Source organism: Primulina huaijiensis, chromosome 4, assembly GCF_012295235.1.
Source record: "Primulina huaijiensis isolate GDHJ02 chromosome 4, ASM1229523v2, whole genome shotgun sequence".
Taxonomy (NCBI): domain Eukaryota; kingdom Viridiplantae; phylum Streptophyta; class Magnoliopsida; order Lamiales; family Gesneriaceae; genus Primulina; species Primulina huaijiensis.
In genome coordinates this window covers 948,716-972,708 of record NC_133309.1, presented here as the reverse complement: position 1 = coordinate 972,708, position 23,993 = coordinate 948,716, and the positions used below count along the sequence as shown (strand labels likewise).

Below are 23,993 nucleotides of genomic sequence, written 5' to 3'. Positions count from 1 at the left end.
CCTTTCCTTTTCAATTCCGGGGATTCCTTGTTTTATCTTGTAAATCCATTTGCATCCCACAATCCTTTGGTTTTTGGGTCGATTCACAAGTATCCAGGCTCTGTTTTTGGTTAGTGACTTCATTTCCTCATCCATGGCAGCTTTCCAGAGCTTTCTTTCCTTGCTGTTTAAAACATCCTTGTAAGTTTTAGGTTCCTCATACACAATGTCCTCTGCCACATTGAATGCGTAGAATATAAGATCAGCATGTCCATATCTTAATGGTGGATTAATAGCTCTTCTTTTCCTGTCTCTTGCAAGAGCATAAGTCTTGATTTCATCAGTTCGCTCATCAGCCTCAAGTTCTTGTAATTGCTCTTCTTGAGCTTCAGTTTCTGTTCCACTATTGTGATTATTTTCCTGTGGATTTAAATCTTGAAGCTCCACCTCAATTTGGGATTCCCTTGAATCTGTCTCATTTATGGGATTTTCCTTCTGGTTATGTGTTGGATATCCCATCTTAGTTTCATCAAATATCACATCTCTACTTATGAAACATTTTTGTTCACTTGGTTCTAAACACCACAGTTTATAACCCTTGACACCTTGAGGATAACCAATAAAAATACACCTCTTTGCCCTAGCATCAAGTTTTCCCTGTCTTGTATGAGAGTATGCCCTGCATCCAAACACCTTTAAGTGGCTGTAGTCTACTGGTTTACCACACCACAGCTCCATTGGTGTCTTAAAATTTATAGCTACAGAGGGGCATCGATTGAGCAGGTAACCTGCTGTTACAGCAGCTTCACCCCAAAAGGGTTTTGGTAATCCAGCATTCAATAGCATGCACCTCACCCTTTCCAATAGAGTTCTATTCATCCTCTCAGCTAGGCCATTTTGTTGGGGTGTGTAGGGGACTGTTTTATGCCTGGTTATACCTAATTTTCTGCAGAACTCATTGAATTCATCCGAGACAAACTCTAAACCATTATCCGTCCTTAGGTGTTTTAGCTTAGATCCAAGTTTGTTTTCATTCATTTTGTGCCACTCCTTAAATTTTCCAAAGGTTTCTGTCTTATTTTTCAAGATAATGACCCACACTCTTCTTGAGAAATCATCTACAATGCTCATAAAATATTTCCCTCCACCATGAGTTTGTGTTTGAGCAGGCCCCCACAGATCAGCATGAACATATTCAAATGGTTTGGTTGTTTTGTGAGTTCCTGTTGTGAACTTGACTCTTTTGGCTTTTCCCAAGACACAGAATTCACAAAATTCTAAACCATTCACTTTGTCACCACACAAGAGGTTTTGTTTTGACAATTCAACTAATCCTCTTTCACTAACATGGCCAAGCCTCATGTGCCAAATTCTTGCCATTCCAGTTTCTGAATTTTGTATGGTGGCTGCATTTCCTACCACTGTACTTCCCAGTAATGAGTACAACCCATTTTTCCTTATTCCTTTCATGATGGTCAGGGATCCTTTCATGACCTTTAACAGACCATTTTCTGCTTTAAATGTATGACCATTCATTTCTAATATGCCAAGTGAGATGAGATTTCTCTTGAGTTCAGGAATGTACCTGACTTGTTGAAGCAATTTTTCAGTGCCATCATGCAGTTTCAATCGGATGTTACCTGTTCCAATTACTTTACAACCTTTGTTATTTCCCAGCAGTACTAATCCACCATCCCCTGGTTCCAAAACTTCAAACCAGTCCTTGTTAGGACACATGTGAAAACTACAACCTGAATCAAGAATCCATTCCTTGTTTGTTGCAGTTTGATGAACCACTAGTGCGTCTGCTGATTCATAACCATCTGAGATTACAGCATCACTTTCACCATCGTCCTTTCTATCATGATCTTTCTTCCTATCAGGGCAGTCCCTTTTAAAATGACCTTGCTTGTGGCAATGATAGCATTTAAAAGGTGTCTTGGAATTCTTATTACTGCTTGTTCTTGATGAGTTTGATCTTGATCTGGACTTAGCCTTCTTGTGCCATTTTTGTTCACGCTTTTCTGGCCTACCTCGCACAAATAGGCCATCAGCACCATTTGATTCTTTTCCTTCAATTTTCTTCTGCAGTTCTTTAGCCTTCACTGCAGATTGAACTTCATCAAGGGATATGGTTTGTTCCCTTCCATAGAGCATAGCATCCTTAAAATGATCATAGCTCTTTGGAATCGAATTCAGCAATAGCAGGGCTTTATCTTCATCTTCCAGTTTTACATCAATATTCACAAGATCATCAATGATCTTGTTAAACTCATCAATCTGCTCTGAGATGGTCTTATCTTCTGTCATCTTGAAAGAATAGAGCCTCTGTTTTAGATAGAGTCTGTTGGCTAGAGATCTTGTCATGTAGAGAGACTCAAGCTTTGTCCATATTGCACTAGCAGATTCTTCCCTTGCCACTTCCCTAAGGACTTTATCCCCCAGGCTCAAGATTATGGAGCTGTGCGCTTTATCAAGGATTTCTGCTTTCTCTTTTTCATTTAGAGATTTTGAAAGAGCTGCTTCTCCCTTTAATGCTTCGACAACTCCTTGTTGAACCAACATGGCCCTCATCTTTACCCTCCATAATCCAAAATCATTTAGCCCTGTGAATCGTTCAATATCAAATCTTGTAGACCCCATCGATATGGTTTAGTTTCCCACAGACGGCGCCACTTGTTATAAATGTCAACAAGTTTGATATTACGAAGAAACCAATCCAAGATCACAAACAACAACGATTTCACAACTCCAGTAATCAAGCACAAGAAATAAAAGAAGAACAGAGCAATTACGTGGTTCGATCAAAAGTTATCTACGTCCACGGGAAGAGGAAAACAATTTTATTTATGAATCAGAGAATATTCACAGGTTACAACTCAACTCTTCTTTTCTTTTCTCTCTATCACAAACCCAATACCCAAGAATCCCAAGAAATTTAGAGCCCTGAGTTTTTCCCAGTAACTATTCTCCCTTGCAGCTTGTGTAGGTGGATCAATGGAGTATTTCAGCTCGCCTGAACTCAATCTCAGCTGGAGATTTTTGAAACTCTCTCTTCTTCTTTCTCTACTTGAGCGTAACCGTGAATCAAGAAGAAAACCAGAATCGTTCCCAACTGTATTGACGTCTCCACTGATATACTCGTTGGCCTTGACTTCTTTATTGGGCCCCCATCTTGACAATCGATTTATTAGGCCCAAACATTTCAAGTCAATTTAACACACTGTCTTGAACCAAAAACGAGGATCTAAATTCTGGATAGAAATATCAACTTTATGACTGGTTTGGGTCTTGTTGTTGTAATAGAACACCATCTGATGTTGCCAAGAAAACAGGATGTCACCATTTTTATAACCTTTGATGGGGTAACCAACATCGTATGGAAAAGAAGAAAAGTTCTGTGTGCCAAGAAAAATGAATTGCCTCGTCCATGATTCTTTGACCCCATATTCCTTCATCGTCCAGAAAACAAGTCCCCCCTCGTCTTTCAAACTTTTACTGTCACAAATACACAAGCACTCATCCAAAACTCCTAAAGTATCACAGCAAGCAAACCATACCAGCAGTAGTGGATATGGAGGAGGAGAAAAGGGCTTAAAAGATTCATCTTCAAGATCGAAACATGATATTGAAATGGCTGAATCGGAAGAATTCTGTACCAAACCATGTAGATTTCCATTCAGAAACACGCCAAAGGAAAGGTGAGCGTGCCCAAATGAGGAGTTTCTAGGAATGCTTCTCCAATTACCTGTCCCAAGTGTGTAGATCAGGAAATCATAGAATTCACACTTGAAGTTTTCAGAGATTAGGCACTGTCGTGCTTTGTGGACGCTCTTTTGGAACATATAAACGACCTTGTATTGCCTGGTTATCGAGCTTACCCCGAACCCATAATGAGTAAAGTTATTATACTCCACAATACGTGCAAGTCTGGGAAAAGACGTGTACTCACGTGTGATGGATTGCATACATAAATCACATCATCTATTTTGCTGATGTATTGCAAGCAAAGCAAGCCATCTACCGATTCGGTAATCTGCAGGGGAGCTAATGAATGCTTTGGGATCAAATTTCATCGTTGGATCACCGCAAAAACCGTGTTGATGAAGTTGAAAGTTGTCTTCATGTTCGACGAGTTTCCAGAGGTACTCACCCTTTGGATCAGTTTGAAGGACAAGTATGTCTGGCTTCGATACAGAACGATGGAATTTGACAAACTCCGGACTCGAGAGAAGCTTGTCCCATTGCTTGCAAACACATTTGCAGCTTATGATGTTTCGCCATGGAAGTCTTGATAGAATATTGGCAATGATTTCTGATGGTAGATCCATCAAGATTAATGGTGTTTTGGCATTGGCAACCTGTATATGCTTAAGAGCTGTACATAATAGGCAGACCATGGGAAGTTGAATTGGTCTTAGAGGAAGTTGAATTGATCTTAGAGTTGAAGCTTTCTCTTGAGTGTAATATTCTGTCATCGTTATTAATATATAGGTTGTTGAATGAGAACTTAGACTTGGAACTCAATTTTAATGCTGGAAGCATCCTGTATCTATGATTTACTTGTGAAAATTATACGAGCTAAGATTGCGTTTGGATCCATGGATTTGATTGAAAATGAATGATTTGAGGATTTTAAATTGAAAAATGCATTTCAAATTCATCTTGGATGCAAATGAAATTAACAACAATTATTATCATAATCATATAACTTAAGGTGAATTTGAAATTCAGTTTAATTTTTTCCATCCAAGAAAATCAAAAAATTTGAAATTCATCGTCTCAAATTCATCAATCCAAACACAACCTGAAACTATTCTATGCTATAAAGTTTGTAAATGAAATTTTCCACGAAAAAAATATATTACCTACCTATATTTTTTAATTTACAGCTAAAATACCTCCAATGTGAAGTCAACAAAGTAAATTTCTTTGCTCACAATTTTTTTTAATATATGTCCTTCTTTGGATATTTAATAAATCAAATCATTTCGACATTAGAGTTCTCTGAGTCAAAAAAATGACGATTTCGACTTATGAGTGATCCCAACATGCCAAAGACATGCTGTACAGCATTGAAATGACCTAATGATTCAGAGTTTATTTCACCAGAAATATGCAGCACAAGGCTTTACATGAAGAAATCAAATACTAGTGATCTAGACATCGATATAGTAACCAAGAACAACTTGTTATTGATAATAAATTTGTTTCTTAAGAACCTGTTAACATCATGAAAGGTTGACAAGAATGATCTGTCACAGCATGCTTATCAGTTGATCGTAAATAAGTAATTCTCCAACAATCGAAATTGCTGCTCCAAGTCAACTATGAAGATCCCATAATGAGTCCTTGTTATCAGCCTAACACAGAGGTAACAGATGCAACTAACAAGACTGATTACAAGCTGTTGAAAAACATAATCATGCTTTAAAAAATTCTGACAAGATTGGATTAACAGAATACACGAATTGCCAGCTCGAGCAAGCTGTGTTTCGCACTTAAGGCGTCCTCTGTGCTTCACATTTGCTCTGCTTATTGAGTCATCTAACTTGGTGAGGTTCTTCTTGGAAGACTCCGATCACTACGAATATTAGGAGAAAACCTTGTTGAACTTTCATAGGTACTATCATTGGTGCTTCGGCCATTTTGAGTCCTTGCAGTACTTCTTTCTTTTAAAATTCTTGCCTTCAAAAGTTGCAGGTTGTCGTTTGAACCTCTCTCTATTAGTTGCATTTTCATCCTCAGCCAATTTTCTTGGGGCTCTTCTCGAAACCATACGATCACCACGAACATTTGTTCGCTTGGAAAACCTTGTTGAACTGTCATGATCATTCTCATTTCTGCTCTGCCCATTTATACTTCTCCCTACATTTTTTCTTTCAGAATTCCGATCTTCAAAGTTTGCAGGTTGTCTTTTGAAGCTCCGATCTTCAAAGTTTGCAGGTTGTCTTTTGAAGCTTTCTCTTGTAGTCGCATTTTCGCCCTTGTCTGATTTTCGTAATGCCATACCACGGATACCCTGATCACCACGATCATTTTTACTCTTAGAAAATCTTATCGATCTTCCACGTTCATCATTATAATTACAATCCTTTCTTCGTTGTCCATTTGCTCTCCTAGCTAAATTTCGTTTAGGATTCTTGTCTTCAAATTTTCCATTCTTCTCTTTGAACCTTCCTCTTTTAGATTTATTTTCTCCCTCCTCCTCTTCCTCCTCGTCATCATCATCATCATCCTCATTATCATCTGATAAGTCATCCATTTCAGAATTATCTTCCTCCACATTTCCTTCATCCTCCAATTCCTCTACGCCTTTCCTTTTACCAACAACAGTCTTCTGCTGCTCGATTTTTGATTTGATCTCATCTTTCACTACATTCATTAACTGGACATATTTAAACCTCATATCCACTAAAGGATGCCTCTCAATCAATATCCCCCTCTTGTAAGCCTCCCTCAAAATGACTGTATGCATCCCAATCTTACTAGAGATATAAAAAATGCCCGGATGTTGCAAAAACGCCCGCTTAAACCTTGACCTCAGCCCAAAAAACTCCCCTAGAGAAAGCAGGTTCTCCTTATCTGCCTTATTCCCTACAAAAAGGTTTAACACTTCACGCAGAACTGCCACCGCCCACTTATCCGATTCATCAGTCTTTACTGCCAAATGAATTGCATTCTCGTAAGGTGAGACATACGGCAGCTTCTGCCACTCATCTGCCCACTTTTTATACTTCTTATCCATCTCGAAATCTTTCGAGTGCTGCAAAGGAAAATAAATCTTTCCATCCTTATCCCTCTTCTTTTCCATCTCAGATACAGAGAACTCATCACTCCAGCAAACCAACTCGAGCATTTTCCAATTATCACCCAAAGGACCCCCATCAATCACCCGAAAATAATCAGGAAACTCGGGAATTACACTTGTCTCATAATCCTGAGGCAAACCCAGCTCCCATTTCAACCTTTCCAACAAAAAGATTGGAACTTTGTTGACCTTGGCAATCATCAACAGCTTCAAAAGCCGGCTAGCTATATCTTGCTTGTAGTTCACACTTTGATAAATCAATCTCTCCTCTGAGCTTAAAGAAATGACTTCAGGGGTGAGCTTGACATGAGGGTTGACGTTGAGAGAGCCGGGACAGAATTCTTGGAAAGTCGAGGGATATTTTCGAATGAACTCTATAGGTCGAAAAGGGATTTGGAGGGTCTGTTTCGATTGTGTCACTAGGGATAGTGGAGCAGACTTTGAGGGCTCCGAAATGATGAGATCTTTGAGGTTGATGACAGGTTTGAGGTGCCTCTCACGAGCCACGGCGTAGTCGAGGCCGCGGTCGCAGGGGCATATTATCGAGGCGGCGGAATCGTATAGAGCGCGGGTGGAAGTGCGGTGGTGGTGGAAGGTGGAGTCGCGGCGGAGAGGGGCCGAGACAAAGCGGCGGAATGGGTTCATTAAAGGGTTTTAGAATGGTTCTCAGTTGGACCCTCGAGTTATTAATTATTATTCATTTACCCAATTTCACTTTTTTTTAATTAAAAAAACTCCTTACCTTCAAATTTTAAATTAACAATAATAGAAAACAAAATAATTATTTGTTTGCATAATATTTTATATATATCGTTTAGTTAGTACTTAATTGAAATGTTTAGATTACGAGTTGATTGTATAACAAATATATTTATTTTGATAGCTTTTACATATGATATATTGCAATCTCGATAATTTTTTTTATTTAAAGCTGATAAAAGAGTATCTTCATTCGCAAAAACACTTTCTTCACTCGGGTCGGGTAACTACATCAACTCAACTCATTAGTAGCATCTAAATACATTTCTGCTCTTAATTGAGTTTTTAATCAACATGTGAGTGATGATTCGAAGTTAGACTTCTATTTTACTATTGAGAGCTCAAATATTCGAGTTCACAATTTTTTTTACATAATTGATAATTGTGTTTACTTCAAGAAAATCTCCGAAGGATGTATGATTTACCTCATACTCTATGTGGATGATATGCTAATGTCATATAAATATATGAGTGAAATTATAAAGCTAAAAGACCAACTAAACAAAAAATTTGAAATGAAAGACCTTGGTCATACACAAAAGATACTTGGGATGCAGATACAAAGAGATAGGGAGAAAGGGTTGATGTATGTTACACAAGAAAAATACTTGAAAATGGTGATAGCAAAATTTGGCATGAAGGACTCAAAGGAGGTGATAACTCCCTTGGCTGCACACTTCAGATTGTCAATGGATCAGTGACCCAAAATAAAAGAAGAACAATAAAAAATGGACATAATTCCATACTCAAATGCCACTGGTAGCCTAACGTACGCAATGGTGTATACCAGACCAAATCTAGCATATGCCACTAGCCTTGTGAGTAGATTCATGGCTCATCCAGGGAAAGCACACTAGGAGGCTGCAAAGTGGATCTTAAGATACCTAAAAGGAACTGAAACAAAGGGTCTGGTGTATGGAAGAAAACAGATCAAGCACTGGTAGGATTTGTGGATGCAGACTATGCTGGTGATCTTGACAAAAGAAGATCAAAATCAGGATACATATTCACCTATAAAGGAAATGCACTCAGTTGGTAGGCAAACCTATAGGCCATAATGGCCTTATCTACCACAAAATCAGAGTGTGTTGCTATAAAAGTGGCAACAGAGGAAGCTATCTAGTTGAGTGGTATTTTAGCTGAGCTAACAGGAAAACAACTAGGTGTAAAAGCATTCTCAGATAGCCGAAGTGCCCTGCACTTGACCAAGAATCCTATGCACCATGACAGGACAAAACACCTTGACATTAGGCTGCACTTCATGAGGAATTTCGTGGAGCAAGGAGAAGTGGAACTGGAGAAAATATCAACTCAAGTCAACCCTGCGAAGATGTTAACCAATCCTATTCCAAGCATATTGAAGTTCCAACACTGTCTAGAACAGGTCAGTGTTGGCGAATTCGAGGAGTATAAGTAGTTACTGAAGTATTGGCCCAGAGTTTATAAGTCAACCAGGGTGGATATCTGAAGGAATTGACTTACTTATTCACATTACAAACTAAGTGAATTAATTAGTTGGGTGCAAGGGTGAAACAAGAAGGCTGAAGCAGAGAATCTTGACTCAAGTAAAGTAGCCTAACAAAAACAACAGAAGACATAAAGGAAGAAATGTGCCGGTTACATAAATAGGAAGATCATACACCATGCTCGGGGTGAATTTTCTTTTAAATTCAATCAGTTTTAGTTAGCAAATAGAGAGAGCTTGAGAGAAAGATCACCATTCATGTATGCATTGAAAAGTGAGCTGTGAGATTTCTTCTGAAAACTTTTGAAACATTTGGTTGATAAAGACCTTTTGGTCAAGTGGATGTAGGATCACATTGATCCGAACCACTATATATCATTGTGTTATTTATTGCTTTGATTTCATCACTTGCGGTTCATTGTAGTTGCTCATCGATTCACTTCGATAAGTGGATAATTGAATCTTCCGCACTATATTCATCATGTGATCTAGATGGTGGTTTAAATTTCTTGGGCGTTATATATTTTATCTTATAAAGAATTTGAGCAACATACGAACTGATTGGTATGTTTGCAGAAATCTCTTGCATCAACTTATATTATCTCGGTTAATTACAAAGACGAACAAAAATGATCGAGTTTGTCGGGACAAAAGGATCAAAAGCTCTAAACTGGTGATCTTAAACGGACTTCCTAAGATTCACTCGCACCCAATGCCTTTTGAGTAACAATAGCTTTGAAATATTGAAAACAACTATGTGGAAGTTCTCTCGTTAAGCATACCAAAATCATAGCATGTTGGGGGCAAAATAGGAATAAAATATTTTTGGTGTGTGAATGACACGTCTAACAGTTTTTCAAAGGCTCTCGAATTTAACCTACAACCTAATATTTAGTAAATAAAGACTCTATTCGCTGAATCACATATGACTTGTATTAAAGTTTTAACACTTTATTAATATATATAATATTAAAACAGAGTATGATACCAAAAGTTAGTTACTATAGGCGCTTCAAAATAATTAATAATATAGTATTGATATTAAATACTAGTAGTGTTGGCACACACAATACGCGTGTAAAAAATTAATTAATTAATTAATCAAAATATTTTGTTCACCAATTAAGGATTGTGTAGACGACTTTTTCAATCTTTTAAATTTTATGTTGGTTAAGATATACATTGAATCTTCAATTCACGAAGAAAAATTAAATATTATGTTGATAAATCATGTCATGTCATGGATGTTGTATTCTCGTTTTGGCAATGATAGTCATATTTTTAATTATATTATATATTATATAGTAACAGAAAATAAAATAAAAGATAATGAAACAGAAATATAATTAATTTAATTAAATATGCCTTTTTAATAATTAATAAATAATTAATAATTAATAATAAAATAAATAAATAAGTATTTTTAATAAATACGTACGAGGTAATAAATAATAAAAAGAGTAGGACAAGGAGAGAGAGAGAGAGTGACGATCGGGGACCCGAAAAACTGAAAACGGAGGATCCGAAAAACAGTGGATTCCAAATCCTCGGAGCAATCCACGGGTAACGCCGCCACGAAGTGCCGTCGTGGGCGGAGATCGGTGATGAACACTGCCGGAAAGGACCTCTCATCCAAGACAACTGTCTCTGGTACCGCGACGTTACCTTCTGCAGCGGCCAAGTCCTTCGATTTTTCTCCGGATTTGACGATGCCGGGACCCCGCCTCACCAGAGACCAGATCCGCTACTGCTCTGAAGCACTTCAATGCTTCAGCGCCAAGAAATTCAACTCTCCCCAATTGATTCGTCAGGAGTTCCAAATCCTGCAGGTAGATAAATTTTACTCGTTCTCATTCTTTCAGGATATGGTTTCTTCCTTTAATTTGAGTTATCTATCGTATGGTATTTGGATGGTTTAATGAGCTCGATGTTGAGCTAGTATTGAGTACTCAAATTTCAGTTACTTAAGATCACACTTGCTTTTTATTGGAAAGAACGAGATTGAAGTTTGATATGCTTGGGAAGTTCCTTAATTCCGCCTATTTTGAAATTCATTTGAAGCTTAATGATCACTAATTATGATAATATACGATAGTGTGATGGGCGCGAAAATACCAGCGGTGGAGGCCTCAGAACTCTCAAATTTAACGTTTAATGATCTATGTAATATGAGTTTCAAGCAAATTTTTGGATATGCCTTGACCATAATTCAAAAAAGGAGAAGGGAGCATGAAGTAGTGAAATGGGGAACAAAAGGATAATTCAGTAGTTAGAGAGTCGACGAAAGAAATGAGTGTATCACAGCATGGATGGTTTTCTCATTCCTGAACTGAGCGAACTTAAGTTGTTCCTTTGGTCGCGTTCTGTTCTGGAAGAAACTCAATTCAGAACTAGACTTTGTGCTGCGACGGAGATTCTGAAATCATATAATGAAACACTTAGGGAAAATCTCTTGCCACAGGAAATCCCATCAGTTTTGTTTTATCTGTTTCTTTGAACATTTCCTTCTGCTATGACATGGACAATGAAGTTTTGATGTATCTTGTCGAGTTATTTTGCTTAATTCTAAGATGTAGAACGGTGGTTTGACTGCAGGCTAATAGGATGAGAGCATTGGACATGAGGAATAGATGCACTGTGGCTCTGGACGGCACAAATCACAGCAAGAACCGATACACTGATGTATTGCCGTGTATGCTGATCTACAATATTTTAAGTTTCTTAAAGTTGTCTATTCGCCTTTGTGGTATGTTAATTCCTGAAATTCTTTGCTGCAGTTGACGATAATCGGGTCATTTTGAAGCAATGTAAACATTACAGACCATCTGCAAGGGGATATATCAATGCCAGTTTTGTCAGGGTACTTTTCTGGAATTTGACATGCAATTTTGTGGCATACTCTTATGGGAGTGCTTGGGTATCTAGTTGTATACATTTGTGATTGATTCTTTTTAATTATTGCAGACTTCTGAAAGTGTTTCTGGGTTTATTGCGACTCAAGGTCCACTGCCACACACCTATGAAGACTTCTGGGAAATGATAATACAATACCGCTGCCCTGTAATACTTATGCTCACCCGGTTGGTTGACAATTACCAGGTGAACAATCCAATCTTTATGATCATCATGACCTAAGATTAGACCCTATAGTTTCCATCGCAAATGATTTTTTCTATATTGTTATTAGTATTGATCATGTTGCATTATTTTTCTTATTCTTCACTTGGACCTCTTTAACGTTCGAAGTTGTTTCCGCCTGTCAGTGGAATTTTAGAAAAACGCATGTCTTTCTTGGGTGAAGCACATTGTTATGTTGGTTCGTTTGACATCCACTTGAAGTTTTTAGATTCTTCTGTAAGCGTCTACAAAATTTTATAGTTGTCCAATGATTTTTTCTAATTGATGTTGAAAAATATTTTTTTTTGTAAGCATCGTGTCAATTTAGGTGCATTTTTTCCTACTGATTATCAACACAAATGCTTATTTGCTTCACGTGGCCTCCTTGATAAATTTTCTGTGCCATTCCTCATTGTTTAGTAATACTCATGCAGACAGTGAAATGTGGTGATTATTTCCAAGCGGAAAATGGGCCTAAAGAATTTGGAAACATATGCATCGTCACCAAGTGGATGCAAACGACCGATGCTTCATTGATCGTGCGATGCTTAGAGGTGTCCTACAAAGAGGTCAAGTCCCATTGGCGTTGATGTGATCAACAATTATAAAAATATTGCAATACAAGTGGTGATATGTTAATCAGAGACCATATGATACAAATATTTAAAAGTGTTAAGTCGAAAAATCCAGAATGCCCATCTGTCAAGGTTACCGAAGTTGTAGTTTCATAATGGTGTAATCATCCGTTAACCATCACTTTTGGTAGTCAATCGGCTAGCTCAAGTGAAGAGTTGGTATGATCACGGGTTTGAGCCACCCAGGTGTGAGATTTGGAAATAAAGATGGAGAAATCACCTCTTACAATTGTTCCATCATAATTGGACCTCCAACCTCACTGACATTTTTTCTACTGTTTTAGTAATGACCTTGAAACATTTTCCACAGTATGAAAATAGGTGGGGAAATGTTTGAGAGTTTAATTTCGTGTGACTTGGTTTGCTCCGACATTATACCTTTCAGCAAATATAAGATGGAATCCTGTCCCCATCAGACTTCATCACTGATCATCCTATATATTTATGTTCTGTACCAAAATTAAGACTAGCCCTTGCCCCCCTCCCAATAAAACAAATTTGCTCTCGTTTGAAATGAAGCATTTTATAAGTGTTTCTTCTTACTATTTCAGTCAGAGGAGCCTCCGTTGTCTGTTTTGCACATTCAGTATCCTGAATGGCCTGATCATGGAGTTCCGAAGGACACTTTTGCTGTACGTGAAATCTTCAATAGAATATATACTGTTCCTCCTGATCTTGGGCCAATTGTCGTGCACTGCAGGTCTGCCTTCAGCTGTGGCATTTGAAATGCGATCTTCACAAATTATTTTGTCTGACACATATTCCTTTTTGCAGTGCAGGTATTGGTAGAACAGGTACTTATTGTGCAATTCACAATACCATCCAAAGAGTTCTTGCTGGAGACATGACTGCTTTGGATCTTGTGAACACCATAACCACTTTTAGGTCACAGCGAATAGGAATGGTTCAGACACTGGTAAAATTCTCTTAATACTTCATCATACTCGCCATTTAAAAATATTAGTAAGAAGTCTAAAATAAATTGTCTATCTTTTTTTTTTTTTATAGAAAACTAGTTTTATTATAATACTTGGATAGTACAATTTGTTCGTGGATGAGCATTCCACGGCAACATTATATCATTCATTTTTATCTCCTTTCCCCCGAACCAATCCCACCTTTGTCTCCCAGCATTATTGTTAGTGTGAGAGAATTTTTTAAAACGCCCTACTGTATGTGTTTTTTTTTCAATAGAGCCTTCTTCTATGTATATTTTAATATATGGGGAGGGCTATTTCTAAAACCAAAGCACACAATGAGTCCATTGGCCATAATTTCCTCTTAGTGTTCCTAAATTTTTCATCAGTTTCAAAAAATACCCCATCCATGTATTTTATCATGATAATCTAAAATTTTCTATTATAAAATTTTAGATCAATTTTATCAAAATTGTTTCAGACATGATTTGGCACTTGTAGCTATTTCGAATTGACACTTATAGCTTTCTCGAATAGTTCTTCCAAATTATTTTACCAAAACTCCTTCCCCAAAACCACACCCCCAGTGCGAGATCTTTAATTCACGCAAAATTCATTTATATAAATTGGTCTGTCTTTGTTAAATTTTGATGTAATGTATGAGTGTATCTGAGTGTATCGCTATCAAGTATCAGTCACTCATAAAGTATAAGTTAAGAGGCTGTTTTTAGCGTTCTAATTTGGGACTTCGAATTTTACCTCTTCTAACAACGAAAGCGGATGCAAATTCAAGTCCTCTGATTTTCAGCTAGGTACTGAGGGTTGCTATAGGTCGAGATGTTGATAAAATTACTGCATAAGAGTCCCTGTTAAGATTATTATTACACTAGCAATCTCTTATTCTAATGTGAATCCATAACATATTCTGCTGACAAATGGCTACTATATTTGCAGGAGCAGTATCTCTTCTGCTATGATGTCATTGTTGATGAACTAGAAAAAAATGCTTTCAGATAACAATTCTTTAAGTTGTGCATGATGAAGTTTTAACAGCTTCATGCTTCAAAGTTCAAATCGTCCTCGTACACTGTCTGAGGACTCCACTTCCATTTACTGTCCGTTAAACTCCCAGTCTTCGGTTAACTGAAAATAAACTGGTCTATTTCTTCTCTTTCTTTTGGGTGTAGTATTCTTTGCTGCATAGTCGTGTATGTCATTACAAACCGTTAAATAATAGTCTTTCTGGTTATCAAAGGATCTCTAGTTTCTATAAAGACCAGGCAAGCTTCGTTGTCTTGTTAACGAAACGTTTCATTGTTAATGTACTAACTTCTCGACCTTGCTGTAAGAGAAGCTCCTGAAGCTTTGAATTATGTGGTTTCTTATTCAATGGGAATTATTTTCATGTGACAGTAAGGGTGATGTAATGGAGCAATGTACATTCCATTTAGTAGTTATTGCATTCAAATATAGTATGACATCATGGGTAATTTTAGCAAGGTGAAATGTATCATATATGTTACCTTTGTGTAACATCCCATTTAAGCAGGATTCTAAACCATTGGGCGGCACAACTCGACTATTGGATGAGATGATTAATGATATAATAAATTGAAAGGAAATGATGTCAAAATTATTTTTCAATTCTGATTATTGTAAAACTAGAGTTGGTCATTTTTTTTTTTAAATAATCGGGCAATCTTTTTTTGGTTAAAAAAATGAACCATGCAAGTGTATTAAAATATATTATAGATTGTATTTTTCAAAATGAAAAATTGACAAGGTTAGATAGGACGTAACTTTTATTCGTTATCATCAAAATGATATAAAGCGTCCATGGCAAGTAAAATAACAAGACCATACATACCCTTTGCTTTGATTTTTTTATACGTTCAATATTATTATATATTTGGACAAAAAACCGAATAGTCAAACGATTCTTTCACCGAATAAATTTTTTTTTTACCATGTTGGGCAACTTTCAAAAGATGATATTATAAGTTGAAAGAGTTGTCAATTATATTCTGAAATTTAACAATTTATTAGTTTTTTTTTAATTTTTAAAATGCATGATTTGAGTGGTTTGTCAGTGATTCACGTATTTTATATTTCAATGTCTGTTTTACTCAGAATAAAACATACTAAAAGATTTCAAATTCTTGTGCTATTTTAGTTTTTGAACCAAATTTTTGTATGTTATTCTCAAAAATCATAGTGAATGGTCGCGTGACGATTATGGAATGGTGATCACGCATGATAGACTTGACTTGGCTGCTTATCATCATATTTACATAAGAAGATATTTACACTTCTTGCGGTTGACTCGAACGGAAAAGAAAATTGTAAAAGTGAAAAAACAAGGGGAAAAAAAGGAACACTAAAATAAATTTTTGCTATTACAAAAATAGAGAGTTGGTGGCTTCTATAATTTCTAACCTACTTGAGTTATGATGCATTTGATTTGGCAGTGTGAATTCGATTCTATGGGGAAAAAGTGAGAGCCCCTGTGAAGCAAATCTACTCATTTTTTAATTTTCTTGATTTACTTGAGAGGCCCTTGATGGGTTTGAATTGGGTCAAGGCCCCAACCTCGTCTGTCTCATTTCTGCTCCTAAAGTATGCTGTATGTATAGATATAGATACAAGCCTTATATATATAATATATATTATATCATAGACTGCTTATCTGCGAGCCCTTTTCGTTTCCCATCATCATCATTGTATTGTGATTTTCTTTTTTCTCTTTTCCTGAATCTTCTGTATGTACAAGTACAAGAATTCTTGTTGAATAGAAAGAGACGCAGACAAGAATCTTTCTTTTTCCCTATTAGATCCAAGGCGTCATCTTTATCTTTCTTTGTGTGTCATTAATATATTTACCGAGTAAGAACCCCTCCTTTTGCGGCTTGAATGCATTTGGAACTTTTGTGTGCATAAATATTTGTTAGTGGGAAAACTTTGGTTTCTTGGCTGTTAGTTTCTCTTGCGTGCTGTTTGAGGTTCGATTTGTTGAACTAAAGTTTGGGTTTTTATTACCTTATCTTGGGGATTGTCGCTTGATTTGGGTTTTTTGACTGGTACTGTGGACTTTACCTGTGATTTTAGGCCACTTTTTGATTTTGGGTTTGCGATATGCTGATGATAGGTATTACGAGTTTGACTCGCATTTACTGATTCATGTAAAACGTTCTTTTTCTTCTTTTAGATATTAGTTCTGATGTGATGTTTATTCGATCGGTCCTCATTTCTTGATTTGCAGCTTGAACTTGCCGGATCCTATTGTAATGGTCGTAACTCTGGTTAACTTCTCCGATGGTGAAATTAAAACTTGAATTAGGTGAATGGATAGGGCTAAATTCAGTATCTCCTTGAATTACTGGCTCTGGTACTGGTATTACTTTTGAACGAGTATCTTGCTGCCTTTGAATTCTGATTGTTTGGATGATCGTGCGGATATAATGTTGTGATAATTACGTATGCAATGGGTGGGATTTGCTCAAGAAGGTCCACCGAGGACAGTGCATTGGCTGGTGCAATTCCACATGTTAATGGCCACTTTACTTATGGCTCTGGAATAGTTTATCAGTCTCATGGATTGGATATCCGAGATAATAATGTTGCAGAAGATATGGAAGTAAGAGAAAAGCCATTGAGAGAACCCTTTTCATTCCCAGAGGTGGGGCCTCTCTCTCATGGAACAAATATTGATGATATTGGTGATGGGATCCCTCGTTTATCCAGGGCGTTGTCACATAAATCTAGATCAACAAAGTCCAAGCAAGTAGCAATTGGAAAGGTTTGTACTCTATGAGTATCATTTTGTTTTCTGTACCAGTTATTCTGGTTTTGGATCTTGCCACATTATATTGGATTATCTGATTTACACGAATGTAGATTTTTTGGTGTTAAAGGTAAAAAAACTGCCAGTGCAAGCAAAGATTATTCTTGCTGTAAGACCAAGAATAGCTTTTGCCCAACATAATGTCTCATGCTTCTGTCAGTGATAAATTCAATCTATCACTTCTGATAGATTGAACAGTCATGTAGAGAATGTGGAAGACAAATTACTCGGAATTCTTCTTTCTGTTGAAAGCTAAAATCTAGAATTGCTTTCCAAAAGCTTGTCCAGATCAATTTTAAATGGTGAGAGAGAACAATAGAGGTCACGTGGAGAGAATTGAAATCGTCAGGCTTGAACATGTTCAGTGCATGAAGTTCCATCCATAAGTCTAATCAGTAAAGATTTTATAAAGAAGACTTAATTTTTCGGTGCGATCAGAGCATTTTTAAGACAAGTTTGCTTTGAAAGAAGTTAAGATAGAGTTGCAAACAATGAGTTAATTGATGGCCTACTGTAATGATGAAGTTTTGGGATCTGTTGGTGGAAAATAATGATTTGGATTGTTTTTGTATTTCCCCATGTAGAATAATTGATAAGCGAACTGGCATCCCAGATTTTTTGTCGAATCATTTCCTCATCTAAACCTTGAGCTATTTGAAATGGCAGGGGCATTTAAAATTCATTTGCATACATATGAATTCTTTTTCGGTGGCTAAATGCATGGAAACATAAATCAAACCCAAGACTTACGGCTTTACCTTGATCTGATTAAAGGCATTTATAATAAACATCCACGGCATTCAGAAGTTAAAGTTGTCTTATACAAATGTCATTTTTTTCTCATATTGTCTAATACTATTGACTCCAACATTATTAATTAAAGAAATAGGAAAACCTTTTGAAAGTGTAAGCCTTTTTCTCGTTGAATAAAATGGCTCCTTGTGATTCTCATCCAATTGGTTCATCTGGCAGTTGAATGTAGTATTTTCTTGTTTCTGCTGGATATAATAATACATGTATTCTTTTAAATTTTACCAGGTCTCAGAAGTTAGTTCGCTTTTGGGCAGAGCAGGTACTGCTGGGCTTGGAAAAGCAGTAGATGTGTTGGATACACTTGGCAGTAGCATGACTAACTTGAACCTTAGTGGCGGTTTTGCAGCCGGGATGGGAACAAAAGGAATTAAAATTTCTATTCTGGCTTTTGAAGTAGCGAACACCATAGTCAAAGGTGCTAATTTAATGCATTCCCTTTCGAAGGAGAATATTAACCATTTGAAAGAAGTGGTTCTCCGATCTGAAGGTGTGAATAACTTAATTGCAAACGATGTGGATGAGCTCCTGAGAATTGCGGCATATGACAAGAGGTATTATGTTATAAACGGTTATATATGTTATAAATTCCCATTAAGCATCTGCACAATATGAATTTCTTGCTTTCTTTGTTTTTTTGGGGTGTTGTGGCTTATTTGAGTGCACAAATATCTCAGAGATGAATTAAAAGTCTTTTCTAGAGAGATTGTTCGTTTCGGAAATCGATGCAAGGATCCCCAGTGGCACAACTTGGACCGCTACTTTGAGAAGTAATTTCAAATAGCATTTCCTCAGTTGCTTAATTACTTTCTTTTTGATCCATCAATCTGGTTTCCAGCATGATGCTTAATTCTGTTTTCTGATAATAGGTTGGTGACGGAACTCACGCCTCTAAACCAATTGAAAGAAGAAGCAGAAAATGAGATTCAGCAATTGATGACTATGGTTCAGTACACTGCTGTAAGTTTTCTCATTGTTGCCAATTTGTTACCATTTTCATCTCATCGCTTCAAATGTTTATTTTTTTTCCACTTTAGTTCCATGTTTATCTTATCGTTTCAAATGCGGATTTTCTTTATGGAAGTTCCGTCTATCAGTATATAGGATGGCTAATTATTGAAAACTAAATGTTTGAAGTTCTTTAATGATGTCATTAAAAATGCCCTCAAGAATACTGATAATATGCAATGTCCTAACCTTGACTTAGATAGGAATCAATTGGCTAATATTATGTCGGATGTATGTGTATTGTTAGTTTTCTGTTTTTGGATTCACATTCATGTCAAGTCTCACAGCAGTTCATTCTTGAATTTAAAGCTCAGTTCTGGTTACTGAATGTGAACAAGAATAGGTTCAGTACCAACTATTTTGCTGTGTATTTTTACTTTCGAAAAGTATGCTTAATATTATTAGATTTCAGGAACTATACCACGAATTGCATGCTCTGGACCGATTTGAACAAGACTGTCGGCGCAAGGCTCAAGAAGAGAACTCTAATACTGGACAGAGAGGTAATTATTGTCATATTGATTTGACTGTTCATTTAGTATAATGTCTAATTATACCTTTTGAAATCACCACAGTTTAGCTGCTAAATGGTGCTTGAATAAGTTGAGTCAGGGTGGAAATTTGAGGAGTTATTTTTCTGTATTATGCTCTAAAATTTAAGAGACATTAGGACACTGTTAAATTTTAGGAATACAGTTACTTTCACTTGACTTGACACGCTGTTGATTTAAAGAGATTAATATGATCAATAATAAGGGTCACATCCCCATCTTTCATCTCTTTATAATCCCACAATATCCCAGTATTCCAAGTGTCAATAGATCCTTAAGTTCTTGAAGTTTCTCTTTATTTTTGTTCGCAAGCTGAAGATTGGCTACTTTAACACTGTCCTGGGCTACTAATAGTTTTGGCTAGCTCACATGCAAGATCAGATTTTGCCTTCTTGCTAAAATTTTTACAAGTTGTAGTTTTTATCTGGATTATTTTTAGCAATCATATTTTCCAATATATGGAATTTACACTTTTTCTTTATGTAGTTGATAAGCTTCTATAACATTTATGAACACTGCATCGCTAGGTTATGTCTTTCTTCTGCAAAGTGACTGATGTGAAATGTTCTATAGAGATATTTGCATGTGGGGAAAAGTCTTGGCTTCTGAATGTTTGGTCCTAGCGGCGCAAAGTTTTCCACGCACAATTTTTTTTTTTAATTCTAAAATGAATCTTTTCTGATGCTTTATGTTGCGCTAGTATACATTTCTAATGGAGTCCGCTATGAATATCTATTTCTTGATCCTTACATTAAGTTTACATTGTTTTTCATACTTCTGTCATTTTTTCATACCATGTTTTAATATCCGTTTTTGCTGCACTGAAGGTGAGAGCCTTGCAATTTTAAGAGCAGAGTTGAAAAGTCAAGAGAAACATGTAAAAAGTTTGAAGAAGAAGTCACTGTGGTCTAAAATCTTGGAGGAGGTATCGCTTAGTAATTTTAGCTTTCTTCTGGGTGTTCATTGTCTACTGGCTTTCTAACCAGAAAACAACCATTAACTTAATAAGTCTGGTAAAAAAATCTATACACGAGCTAATAACATGCATATTTAATATTATTTTTAGGTAATGGAGAAGCTTGCTGACATTGTTCATTTTCTCCATTTGGAGATCCATTCTGCGTTTGGTAGCTATGGTAATGTGTTCAGAAACTTCAGCATCTTTGCAACCCTTATCTGTCAGCAATTTTTGTAGATCCTACCTATATTTATGCTAAATGGGAGAAAGGATTTACTCTTGATTGTGTATTTGTTTCGTAGTGTACGTTTAAATTTTGACGATCTTTTTTTGTCTGTTTCAAAATGTTCACACGTGAATTTGATTATGTTCTCAACAAGTTTAAAATGGTCAAGAGGTTTTGAGAGGGCTCATTTAATAAAGTTTGAGGACAAGGAACGCCAATGATTTTAAAGTGACCTCAAAATGGATTATTTCAAATGGTATACTCTTCTCTAATGATGGTTGGTGATATAATATCTCTTCTGATATAAGAATTTTTAATCCGTACGTGATTTTTTTTAACACTATGGAATCGAAAAATGGAATCTTCCATTAATTACTTCAGAGCCCTTCCTAGACGTAAAAAGTTTGGTATATACTTGTTCACTTAGTGGCCAGAATGGGAATGTTTCCAGATCCTTTTTAAATGAAGTAACATGTTAAAAACAAGAGATGCTGTTGCTCTTATTCTTTGTTGGCAAAATGATTTTCTAGTCATTTTTATGATCAAGTATCTTCGTAAAATGATGCAATTGTACATTGAGGTCTTTTTTTCATACTTATGTGTGTTCCCAAAAAATCCATGGTCCAGTTATCATGGTTCATTTTATGTCCAGGTAGAACTATTCATAACACACCATATTTATCAGGAGTTAATTGTTGTAGATGGAGATAAGCCAGCGAAAAACAGCCATCAGAAGTTGGGATCCGCTGGACTTTCTCTGCATTATGCAAATATAATCACACAGATAGATACTCTTGTGAGTTGTCACATTTCTTTTTGAATTCCTTAGATTTTATATATTTATGAGTTTGCAGAATTTACAAGAAGAAGTGATGGACTTGAATAACAAACTACCAATAATTTTTGTCCAACATTTGTTTGGTTTTCCTTCGAGGATGTAAGGGACGATGATAATTTTTCTAATTTTAATCAGGTGACAAGGTCAGGTTCGGTGCCATCAAGTACAAGAGATGCTTTATACCAAGGACTCCCTCCCAGTATAAAATCAGCTCTGCGCCCCAGATTACAATCGTTTCATCTCGAGGAAGAGGTACTTTCATCATTCTAATGAACCAATTTTTTCCCAGCTACTTGTTTTTTGTTTATTGCCTGTAAACTGTTTTGTTGATCTTTATTCATCTGCATAGAAATTACGCATTCTGCTTCTTGACGTTCTGCAGTTGGCAGTACCACAGATCAAAGCAGAAATGGAGAAAACTTTGCAGTGGCTTGTCCCCATGGCCACCAATACAACAAAGTAAACTGCTGCTTTTGTAATCAGTTCCTCCTTACCTTTTCTAAATAATCGACGAGTTTAAAATAGTAGAAATATAGTGAATTGAGAATGCAACTCACTACATGATTTATGTGGCTGGATCATCAAAGTCTACATTCACGACACAATGCCCAATGAGGAGCTATATCTCTATTCTCACACGTGTGAAAATATCTAGGATGATTATTTATGAAATATTCCTATAACTAAATTGCAATAATCGTATCAAACATACAACATAGATTTAATAATATCGACTGTGATCTCAGAGCACGTTCTTTGATTTCTAACGACACCTAGGTGAAATGAACAATTTGAGTGAGGTGGACTGAAGTTAACGTTTTTAAGTAAACAGGACATGAAAACTTTGTCTTCTATGGTTCTACCTTTTCTGGTTCCATCCCAGTTCTTGTTCCTTCTCTTTCCCATATGATTTCTTGTATGAAGGTTATCCATCTGTTTTCTATTCTAATTTCCCTTTCTGGGTACTTATGCACATCTTTATGATGCGGTATTTTTTTAACAGGGCACACCATGGCTTTGGTTGGGTTGGAGAATGGGCGAATACCGGGTGAGTTTAATTCTCTTGTCTTTTTTTTCTTAGCTACCCTCTTTTTGTTCCTTTTTATCGAATTCTTCGCTCTGCTTAGGTCCGAAATGAACAGTAAACCTACTGGCCAGACTGATCTACTTCGTATTGAAACGCTGCATCATGCGGATAAGGAGAAAACCGAAGCTTACATTCTTGATCTGGTGGTTTGGCTTCATCATCTGATCACCCAATCGAGGGCTGCAAATGGGGTCAGATCCCCGATAAAATCACCAATCAGGTCCCCAAATCAGAAAATAATCCAGTTAACAACGCACAAGTCGAACTCGTCATTAACAGTCGAAGATCAAGAAATGCTTCGCGATGTAAGTAAAAGGAAACTGACACCCGGAATAAGCAAGAGTCAAGAATTCGACAATTCAAAGATGAGATTATGCAAGCAAAATCGGCTAACTAAGAGTAGCAGCCATTCGCCAGCATGTGAAAATGAGAAGGATCCTTTCCCTGTAAAACGACCATCTTCCCTACCTATCATAAACTTCGAGCTTGACCGAAGCAAGGCATTGGATGTGATTGATAGAGTGAACCTGGTTTGAGGCACAGAATGGTCTGATTAGGAGAAACCTTTTTCATATTTGGCCGAAGTTTTTCGATTATGCATGAAAATATCGGTTTATGGTGCTCGTCTTTCGGCTTGTTTATGCCGTGTAGGAGCTGTGTTCCTCTGTTTTGCACGATCTTTCGTCGTCGATGTACAGAATGTGCCATATATTTGGTCTTTTTGTTAATGTACTATTATTTTTGTCATAATTCATAGATTTTTATTCTCCTCCCAAAATCTTGTCTTTTAAGTTTAGTGTTGATGGAAGTCAGACCATCTTCTGCCGATAATGTCTTCGGGCATTTACCATAACAAGCTTGAACTGCGTATGGAGATCTTACCTGACCATATAGTTCATTAATATGCGTTAAAAGAATAGTTGTCATTAGCACGTAGGATGACAATTTTTCCCACGGGTTTGGAGCTCTTCGGGGAAAACTTTTTCTGGTT

At 36.6% G+C, this 23,993-nt stretch overlaps 2 protein-coding genes, 1 long non-coding RNA gene and 1 pseudogene across 10 annotated transcripts in view; 2 read left to right on the top strand and 2 right to left on the bottom strand.

Annotated features, from left to right (window-relative positions):
- Positions 1-23,993, bottom strand: part of LOC140975935 (uncharacterized) — a 56,401-nt gene that overhangs the window by 25,077 nt on the left and 7,331 nt on the right. The gene's annotated exons all lie outside the window — the stretch shown is intronic.
- On the bottom strand, positions 3,195-4,457 carry LOC140975765 (F-box protein CPR1-like; annotated as a pseudogene).
- On the top strand, positions 10,473-15,099 carry LOC140975092 (protein-tyrosine-phosphatase PTP1-like). 3 transcript variants are annotated; one of them, XR_012174903.1, is made up of 8 exons: positions 10,473-10,843; positions 11,610-11,706; positions 11,792-11,874; positions 11,979-12,113; positions 12,566-12,700; positions 13,318-13,466; positions 13,546-13,682; positions 14,638-15,099. XR_012174903.1 is itself a non-coding variant. In XM_073438617.1 (8 exons), the coding sequence occupies exons 1-8, from the start codon at positions 10,619-10,621 to the stop codon at positions 14,698-14,700; spliced, it is 1,029 nt and encodes a 342-aa protein (XP_073294718.1). In that variant the 5' UTR covers positions 10,473-10,618; the 3' UTR covers positions 14,701-15,099. The 3 variants fall into 3 exon arrangements, 2 of the variants coding, with proteins under 2 accessions (XP_073294718.1, XP_073294719.1); XM_073438617.1 differs by having other exon boundaries at positions 13,541-13,682; XM_073438618.1 differs by lacking the exon at positions 12,566-12,700 and having other exon boundaries at positions 13,541-13,682.
- LOC140975091 (protein PSK SIMULATOR 1-like) lies at positions 16,098-23,792 on the top strand. Of its 6 annotated transcripts, none has more exons than XM_073438616.1 (13): positions 16,098-16,177; positions 16,943-17,479; positions 18,563-18,888; positions 19,012-19,104; positions 19,204-19,294; positions 19,755-19,845; positions 20,721-20,818; positions 20,960-21,029; positions 21,779-21,873; positions 22,051-22,167; positions 22,298-22,374; positions 22,919-22,963; positions 23,043-23,792. In XM_073438616.1, the coding sequence occupies exons 2-13, from the start codon at positions 17,165-17,167 to the stop codon at positions 23,536-23,538; spliced, it is 1,914 nt and encodes a 637-aa protein (XP_073294717.1). In that variant the 5' UTR covers positions 16,098-16,177; positions 16,943-17,164; the 3' UTR covers positions 23,539-23,792. The 6 variants fall into 6 exon arrangements, with proteins under 6 accessions (XP_073294717.1, XP_073294712.1, XP_073294715.1 ...); XM_073438611.1 differs by having other exon boundaries at positions 16,170-16,299; XM_073438614.1 differs by lacking the exon at positions 16,098-16,177 and adding an exon at positions 16,344-16,546.

What these genes read in the sequence shown, in the direction of transcription:
- LOC140975092 (XM_073438617.1), top strand. Translation starts at nt 10,619, where the DNA reads ATGAACACTGCCGGAAAGGACCTCTCATCCAAGACAACTGTCTCTGGT. An exon ending in AGGAGTTCCAAATCCTGCAG is followed by an intron (nt 10,844 to 11,609) that starts GTAGATAAATTT and finishes GTTTGACTGCAG; the next exon opens with GCTAATAGGATGAGAGCATT. An exon ending in CCAATTGTCGTGCACTGCAG is followed by an intron (nt 13,467 to 13,540) that starts GTCTGCCTTCAG and finishes TCCTTTTTGCAG; the next exon opens with TGCAGGTATTGGTAGAACAG.
- LOC140975091 (XM_073438616.1), top strand. Translation starts at nt 17,165, where the DNA reads ATGGGTGGGATTTGCTCAAGAAGGTCCACCGAGGACAGTGCATTGGCT. An exon ending in AGCAAGTAGCAATTGGAAAG is followed by an intron (nt 17,480 to 18,562) that starts GTTTGTACTCTA and finishes AAATTTTACCAG; the next exon opens with GTCTCAGAAGTTAGTTCGCT. An exon ending in CTCTAATACTGGACAGAGAG is followed by an intron (nt 19,846 to 20,720) that starts GTAATTATTGTC and finishes GCTGCACTGAAG; the next exon opens with GTGAGAGCCTTGCAATTTTA.